The 8,963-nt window shown below is 43.6% G+C and overlaps 1 protein-coding gene across 1 annotated transcript in view; it reads right to left on the bottom strand.

Annotated features, from left to right (window-relative positions):
• The window catches only part of UBXN4 (UBX domain protein 4), a 48,006-nt gene extending 43,935 nt beyond the window's left edge, over positions 1–4,071 (bottom strand). Inside the window, exon 1 of the mRNA XM_019661346.1 lies at positions 3,870–4,071. Coding sequence (XP_019516891.1) covers positions 3,870–3,951 — 82 coding nt within the window. The 5' untranslated portion in view covers positions 3,952–4,071. The remainder of the gene's footprint in view (positions 1–3,869) is intronic.
• Positions 4,072–8,963: the final 4,892 nt, after the last annotated feature.

The following is an 8,963-nucleotide window of genomic DNA, read 5'->3' as shown; positions in this document are numbered from 1 at the left end:
GGCCCGAGATTCTTCAGTTTTGAAGTCCAATATTGTCAAATTCAATTAGAACATATTCCTTCCTGAAGCAACACATTCCTTTCATCCATCACGTAGAGTGAAACCAGTCTCCTCCCATTACATTTGTGTGCAACTAGCCACAGCAACCTTTCAGTTCTTTTGTGTTATCTTAAATCCTTCTAATTTCAATGTCATGGATATGTGGTGGCCGACCCAGAGCCCTGCTTCAGAACCAGGACACTCACTCACCCCGGCTTGCTAAGTGTTGTTTGCTAAAGCCTCAAATCTGTGCCCTCCTCTGAGTGTTACACTCAGCTGAGGGCACAAAGGCCAGGGTCCCTTGCCTCATTTTGACCTCCAAAGGGCCTCCTATCTCCAGCTCTCCACCTGGGGTCATCTTAGGCCTCTGTTATAAGTGCATTTTACCAATGTTATTACCAACATCGTTCAATTCACTCCCTAATAAACTTCCTGTAAGCAGATCTCTCAGTTTGCTTCTGTGAGACCAAATGAGACAGAAGTCTAATCACTGGAAAGATACATACAATTTTCCTAACTACTCTTTCAGCCTTCTCTCCAGTCCATCCCACAAAATGATGTCATTTCCATCTTTCTCCCAAATTATTTTCGGTGTGTTGGTTCCTGCTTAAAAATCTTTACTGGCTCTGTAGCGCCTCCAAAAATAAAGTAAAAATTCTGTAGCCCAACACTCAAAATCCTCTACAGTTTGGTTCCAACCTACTTTTTCAAGATTCATTTCTTCTACTTCCCCACCTGAGCTCTCTAGGCCAACCAGATTAATTTACTCCTGTAAATAAGTATCAGGCCCTATTTCTCACCATCTCTATTTTTGTTTGCATCATGCCTCTTGCATGGAATTCTCTCTCAGTCAACAAATATTTCAGGCTGGCTGAGTGGCTCAGTTGGTTAAGAGCTCGCTCAAGAGTGTGAGCTCTGAGCAACAGGGTCGCTGGTTCAATTCCTGGCCTGAGCTGAGCCACCACTGAGTTGCCAACATGTGGCAGGATGGCTAAAAAACAAAAAACCAAAACCCAAATATTTGGTAGATCAGGTGCTGGAAAAAAACTATGTTAGTTGATTAATGATAGATACTATTTTTGTTCTCAAAAAGTCTTGTCGGGGCCGGCTGAGTGGCGCATCGGTTAAGAGCTGCCTTGGGACGCCAGAGGGCCCCGGTTCAGATCCCACATATGAGGGCCAGTGACACTGCCCTCTACAGCTAAGATGCTGAACAACAGCTCGACCTGGAGCTNCCAAGAGATTAAGGTTGAATAGAATCACTTAACTCAATGAGAGCTATCTTAACACTCTCTGGGCAGGATTATTAATAGCCAACTTCAGTATCTTTAGTTTCTTAGTCTTAATCAAATTAGAACTATAATATGGAGTTAAGCGGGCCTCAAATTTCAGGAAAAAATAGTGTCTTGGTGTTACCAGCAGAATCCAAAGGAAAGGTAGCTAAAGAGAACAGTAAAAACTCAGAAGTGAAGTGTTACAGACCCTAGTAAAGCCAGCAATTCCAACCTAGAAAAACCACCAATGGTTAAAAACCTAAAGATCTTTATGGTCTATTTTAACCCAAAAAGGCAGTAAATAGTGTCCGTCAAGGAAATTTTAGCCCACTAGCAACACTAGTCAGTGAACTGACACCTTTGCTTCAGGATCCTTGTCAGATTATTCTACCTTCCCAAGAACAGAATCAAAATCTTTCTCAGTTTTCTCTCTTTCAATTTACATAGCTATGATACTTTGAAAAGTCTTGTTAATTTTTTGGCTGAGCTAGCAGTAATCTGTCCAGTTTCCTAACATCAATCCTATGATATTTAATTCATCCATGAAAATTTCACTAAAGTTGCCTAATGTTCCCCACTTGAGTGGTTATATGAACCAAAGTGTGTCCACTCTTATGTCCACTTCTTCCAGCTATAAAGATATCTTTTTAATTTTCTACTGAGTTAGTATATTATTGTTGGATCTCAGAGCTAAGAAAATCGAGTTCTGGCTTTATTCTTCAGTTATAATAAAGGTCTAGGCAACCTGTAAGTATTGCAGTTTCCTGACTCCATTGTCTACAAATTCCTGGAGTGACACTAATCCTACCTAGTCTTGGAGATTAATTTCCTAAAACTCTAGAAAAGCCAACAGTATTTTGAACAGTCAAGGGACAGAAAGACTCTCTGACAGACTGCTAATGGCCTTCGTTAGTTAAATCTAGCATTTCTTCTTTTAAATTAACTGATTAGCCCAAGAGTGCTTTCTAGGAACATTTGGACACCATCAATTGTGTTTTTTGTAAAAAAAAATGACTACCATAATCCTAGATTTCCTGATTTCTACACCAATTTCAGTAACTACATAAAGACTACAGTTGTTCAGTTTTTTTTCTTAAGAAACAAAAAAAGGCCACTTGTTTTGAAGCTGCTGAAAAAAATTGTCAAGACAAGATGTAGATCCTTTTTGTGACCCTGGTGCATGTCACTTAAACGCTGTGGACGTTAAGTTCCCTCATCTATAAAATGGGATAATAAAATCTGTTCTACCTACCACTAGAATCAACTGAGATTTTATGTGAGAAACATAAAATTATTATTGTACTCTTAATAAGCATAGTATCTATCATTTAATTTTCCTTTCCTTTTTAATCCACTTTTTTCCTTATATGGTTACAGTAGTTATTTATTTACGTAAAATGTAAACTGTAAAACAGCATAAGAAAGTATGAACTACTTAACTCTTCCAAGAGCATGGAGCTAAAATTTTAACATAACTTAAAACAATTATAAATTTTAAATTTGTTAAGTGAAACTCGTATTTCAATAACTTGTTCCTACTGCAGTGCATAAAGTTATAGGGCTATTATGTAGTCTCCTAAGAGTCATGAGTTAACAATAAGTAAACCGTTATCAAACACAAATATTTGAAATAATACACCTCAAATTAACAGTAGTCACAAACACTGATTTGGTTCATGTAATGAGAGAGACTCAGCAAATCCAGAGAGGCATAGGTTTACTCTAAATCAAGAAGATTTCAGTAATAAAATAGGGAAGTAGTAAAATACGGAGCAAAGTAATCTAGAGCAACACGGCATAAATGAGTTTAATACACGTCCTGGAAACTGCAGATATTAGACTAGGAAAACAAACAAAAAAAACCCCAAGGACTGAACGTCTACTTCTAAACAAATGGTGAAAAAACAATCAACATGCAACAAAGCAATTATTCCACATTATCTATTATTCCCTCATCATTAAAAAAAAAATCGAACCTATTTAGCTCAAAACTTTGCGTTTCAAGAACATATGAACGCCAACAACCGTGAACATCAGGTGGTTTCTCTTTGTTGCTTACCGATGACACAGCTATCTTCCTGCGAGTCCACAACTAATTACGAACCCAACTACCTAATGGCCTGTCCCTATCCCCCCACCTAAACACTAGAACTACACACGGGTGTTAACGCATCCCAAAGTGGGTCCTCGGGAACACGGAGCTCCACGGAGCCGCACAGGAGGGGGCAGTGGGGGTCTGTGCGCCGACTCCTCAGGAGGCGCGGGGTGAGAAGCTGGGCGGGGAGGGCCTGCTCGACGCGTCCCCTCCTTTAGCACAGAGGTGTCGGCACCGCTCAGCGCGCTCCGGGGGCGAGGCTGAAACGATGCCTCTGCCTGGGTGCCGGGAAAGCGGACGGTGGAGACCAGGCCCGCTGTGCCCAACGGACAGGGAAGACGCTGAAAAGACAGGGACTGGCAGCCCTGGCCTCTCGGCGTACGGAAAGGCTGGGGGCCCCTGAGGTTGGAGGTAGGCCGGAGGGAGTGACCCGGCCATATCTCGGGACCCGGTCCCTTCACCTGCCACGAACACCACGAAGACCGCGCCGCTCCTCTTGGCCGACGCGATGGCGGCCGGAATGGCGCCCTGGAACCACAGCATCGCTCCTCTCAGGCCTAGGCGCTCGCTTGGTGTGTTGTCGCCGAGGTCCCGTAGCTGACCCCGCCCTCCGCTTCGTCCGGCCCCGCGGCCCCTACAGTCCCCCGCCTCCCGCTCCGCACCAGCGAAAACCCGTCAGCGGCCCCTAGGGACTGGAGCAGGCGCGCGGGCGAGGAGCGCCCCGCGTCACGCGACACCACACGTCGCCGCCGGCGACGCGCCCCAGTGCCTTTTCTCGTTGGCGAGTCAGTGCGTGCGCGCGCCCGCTAGGCCTTAGGCCCAACAGCCTCGGAAGTGAGTCGAGGCTGTGGGAAGGATGACTAACCGCTACAGCGCGTAGACGACGCCTGCACGAGGCATGACGGGAATTGTAGTTTTCTTAGGCTTGTTCTCCCTCATAGTGTGGAAAATGTCACTGTGGTTTCCCGGGCACGGCTAAGGAGGCAGCAGTGAGAAAGACTTCACAAATCTACAAAGGGGAGGAGAGGCTGTGGCGCTCACTGGCGCTCATTGACCGGGAGATGCTGTCCTCTGAGATCTTAAGTGTGGAGGAAATCGTCCCCGCTCCGAGTGCAACCCTACTTAGTAGGGGACGATGTAATTCTATATTACGATTAGTGGCCATTGTGTGATAGGGTTTGGTGTCTCTCGGTATGGAACTCAATGGGCTTTGTAACGATTTAGAGCGAGGCTTTGATTTCTATTGAACTTAATTTATTAGCCCAACTTGAAGAAAAGACAGGATAAAAACCATGACAGTCACCTTATGTGGATACAGCCCATGTACCCGAGGGCATCGGTGCAATGCAGGCCTTGAGCAATTTCTAGTCATTAACTAGAGATCATCCCAAAACCTCAAGACACTTAGCTGTGCTATTGCCACAGCTGCTTTCTAAAGTAACTCAAAAGCAAAAAATAGATAATGATTTCATTTATTTTCCAGCTACTTTCCATGGTAACACAAAAGAGAAGACTAGATAATGACTTTGTTTACAATTTTATGTGAGTATGTTCTATAATCAAGATATGGCACATTATGGGCCGGATGGTTAAGAACTGGCTTGGGACGCCAGAAGGCCCCGGTTTGGATCCCACATATGAGGGCCAGTGACACTGCCCTCCACAGCTAAGACGCTGAACAACAGCTCAACCTGGAGCTGGGCTGCTGTGAGTCGACTGCGACTGCGTAGGCTGCAGCCCTTGTGGCAGTGGGTTGCCATGGGCTACCATATGTAGCCAGCAGCCAGCATGAGCAGCCAGCAGCCGCAGTGAGTGGCCGTCCAGAAGCCGGCGACTGATCTGCCTCACCCTGGAAGAGCGCAATGATGGTGCCAACTTGGGCCAGTGAAGCAACGTCCTCCACAACTAGACTGAAGACCAAAACAAAGGACAGCATCTTGTCTGTTCCCCTTCCCCAATTCCCCAGTGCTGTTCCCATACCCCCAATTCCCCAATAAAAAAATTTTTTAAAAATCTTAAAAAAAAAAAAAGTATGGCACTTTATGGTTGGTTGCCATTAAAATGAAAACATCCATATTTAGTACTTTCATGAAATTACATGGTCTCTAATAACTACTACTAAAGAGGCTTGTACGGTTTATTTAAAGTTGCATACACTTGTCTCTTATACATTCTACATCAAATAAATTTCTCCAGCAGTATAACCATTTGACAATCTTTGCAGGATTAAGGTGCTGAAAATACCCCTTTTCTACAAATATATAACCTAAAAACAACTAACAAATTGTATTCCAATTTTTATTTACTTTTTTGCAATCAGGACTCTCAAAGAGTGTTGTTATAAACTGAAACATAATACTGATTACAGACAGTTGCTGCTTATATAGGAAACAGTTTCTTCCTGAAGAAGAATTAGAGTCCATCTTCACCATCAATTTTAAATGGATTTCTTAAAATTCAATCAACTTATAAATTCTTTCAGTAAAGCAATGTCTTTATTTTTCCTAAAGTTAGAATTAAATATAAGAATCACTCATAGCCTTCCATTCATCCATCAAATGTTTATTGCTCTTTTTCTATGAGCTAGGCATTGTATCTGGCATTGATGAGGTGAGGCAGTCAGACAAAGGCCCTGCCTTTGTGACTCAAGACTACTCTAAAGAAGAAGGCAGACCCTGAACAAGTGATTGTGAGTGATGATGAATGCCACAAGAGGGATAACTGAGCACTTCTTAAGTGTGATGATTGACTAAACATGGATTAGTAGGGTCAGAAAAGGTCTTTCTGAGAAAATGACATGTCAGGAGAAACCTAGCGAGGTGAAGGAGAAGACTATTCCAGGGAGAGAAAACAGGGATGTAAAGACTTTGGAGCAAGGGAGAACAGTACCCTTGAAAAACTGAAACATGTCCAGTATGGCTTGAACATAGGGGAGTATGGAGCAAATAAGGCTAGAAAGATAAGCAAGGGTCAGATCATACAGGGCCTTTGAAGTCATGTTAAGGATTGCAGACATCTTTCTAAGAATTGTAGAAAGCCACTGGAGAATTTTAAAGAAGAGTTTCATATAAGACCTGGTTGTTGTTTTTTTTTCTTTTCAAAGATTTTATTGGGGGGGTTGGGGAGGAAGAACGCCAAGTTGTTATCCCTCAATCTTAGTTGTGGAGTGTGCAGCTAGCTCAGCTCCAAGTCCAGTCGCCACCTGCCCAACCGTCAGCAGCTCACAGCTGCTCAGCTCAAGGTGCCGTGTTCAATCTTAGTTGAGGGTGGGCATAGCCCACCATCCCATGCCGGAGTGAACTGGCAACCTTGTTGTTAGGAGCACATGCTCTTGCCAGCTTAGCCATCCTGCCACCTATTGGCAGGATGCTCAGGCACATCTCACTGGCCCATGTGGGAATTGAACTGGTGACCCTGTTGCTCAAAGCTTGTGCTCTTAACCAACTGAGCCATTTGGCAGGCCCCTAAGATCTGGGTTTTTAATATGCAGCTATGCTGCAATTTAAATGGATTGGAGTTGAAGTAGAATGATTGAATGTGAAGGACCAGTAAAAAGGCTATTGTCCATGTATAAGGAAGATGGAGAAGTGGATACTTTTAATATTTTGAAAGCAGACCCAACAGGTTTTGTTGATTGATTAGATATGGAATTTGAGGGAGGAGGAGCCAAAAAGAGATCTTGGGTTTCTGTCTTGAGAAACTGTATAGAAGGTGGTACTGAGATAGGGAACATTAAAGGAAGAGCAGGTAGGTAGGGAAGAGTGCATGAAGATGTGAGTTCAGTATTAGACATGTGTTTGGAGTGCCGGAAAGACATTAAAGTGGAGATATTACATAGGCAGATAGATAATAGATTTGGAGCCCAGAAAACATTTCTTACCTAGAGGTAGGAATTTGAGATTTCTCTCCATATGGGGGATAATTGAGGCTGTGCAGGATGCTATCACTTACAGAGTATGCAAAGTGAGGTTAGTAAAGAGTATATGACCAAGGTCTTAGACCTCTGGTATCTACAGGGCTGTATAGACAAGTATAACCAGAAAAGGAGATTCAGGAAAGGTGGGGGAAGACTGTATGTGGAAGAAAATGGGAGAGAGTGGTACTAAAGAGGCCTAGGGTAGAGAAGTTTTGAGAAGGGAATGAGAAGCAGCTGTGCTGACTGCAGCTGTCGGGTCAACTTTGATAAGATTTTTAAATGGCCATTGTTTTTAGCAACATAGAGGTGATTATCAACTTAGCAAGAGGGGTTTTGGTGGTTTCTTTGGTGTGGAAGCCAGATGGCAATGGGTTGAAGAGTGAGGTGAGATAAGGGGTGAGGGAGGGGTTCAGTAAGTGTAAGGGGAGGGAGGAAGAAAGGACATTAGCTAGACAGGGATTTGGACTGGGAAAGACAGCCTTTTTAAAGATTGGAGAGACTTGTACATCATTAAACACTGATGGAAAGGAGATAGTCTTGGAGAGATTGACTACACAGGAAAGAGGGAGGTCTTTGTGACAATGGGAGGGAATATGAGATACATGGCAAATTCTGCTGGTAGCCCACTCAACAATCATTCTTCTACCATATCCCCCATTATTCTTTGCTGGCAGAGAGGGGAAACTGCTAGGCACTTTTTTTTCTTTTCTTTTAACCTTCCCTTGCAGCCAGTACCTTGCGGGAAGCAGGGGTGGACACTTCTAGGAGAAGACTTCCTAAGAGATTCCTGTGGAAGAAAGCACAGCTCTTCTCTGCTGGATGTGGCTGTGTGCCTATGATGCCTGGTACTGCTGCAGCTACACTCTGAGATAGTAGAATAGAATGCAGAAAGCACTTGTGTACTTGATAACACGAGTTTTGTGAGATAATAAATGTCCTCATTGGTTAGCTACTGTAAGTTGGATATTGCTTCCTGTAATCACCACCATTCAAAACAAGCTGGGAGGGATCCAGAGCACAGGCAGACAGAAGAGAAACCCTTTGCATTTTAACAAGAACAAGAGAGGAAAAATAATTTTTGACATACGTAAGTTTATAAGTTGCAGGACAATAAGCTGACAATAAGAAACCAGTAAGTTTTCATCTAAAGGCTGAACTTTTCCCTGTGAAGTAGAGGTCATTTGCTGAGAGTAATGGGGGAAGGTAAGGAAATTGGCACCTTGAGGACAGGGGATAAGGTTTGAAATAATACTGATGAGTGTCGGACAGCAAGGACAGGGTGGGAGGTAGTTATAGTGTGCCAGGTGGTGCTAAAGGCAGGGTGATATTGGTGACCCTGAATTTGCCCAGTGGTGTGATTTTCTCCAGTGGTCACTCAATCCCTGGGCACAGGCACTGAGAAAGTGGAGACCTGGACTTATCCAGGGCTGTGGATGCTAGGTAGTATGAGAAAAAACAAAGGAACAAGGGAATTTAGGAGATTAGCAAGAGTGAGCAATGTGATGGAACATGGAGTCTAAACTGACCAGAAGAGAAGTGAATGCAGATGGGACAATGGATGCAAAACAGAGTGGAGGGGAGGCAATGGCTTGGAGGGCAGGAGCAGGCAAAAGACTGGGAGTTTAAAATGTTCAATTTT

This window comes from Hipposideros armiger, unplaced genomic scaffold (assembly GCF_001890085.2).
Source record: "Hipposideros armiger isolate ML-2016 unplaced genomic scaffold, ASM189008v1 scaffold_345, whole genome shotgun sequence".
Lineage (NCBI taxonomy): Eukaryota > Metazoa > Chordata > Mammalia > Chiroptera > Hipposideridae > Hipposideros > Hipposideros armiger.
This window is presented reverse-complemented; position numbering and strand designations above follow the sequence as displayed.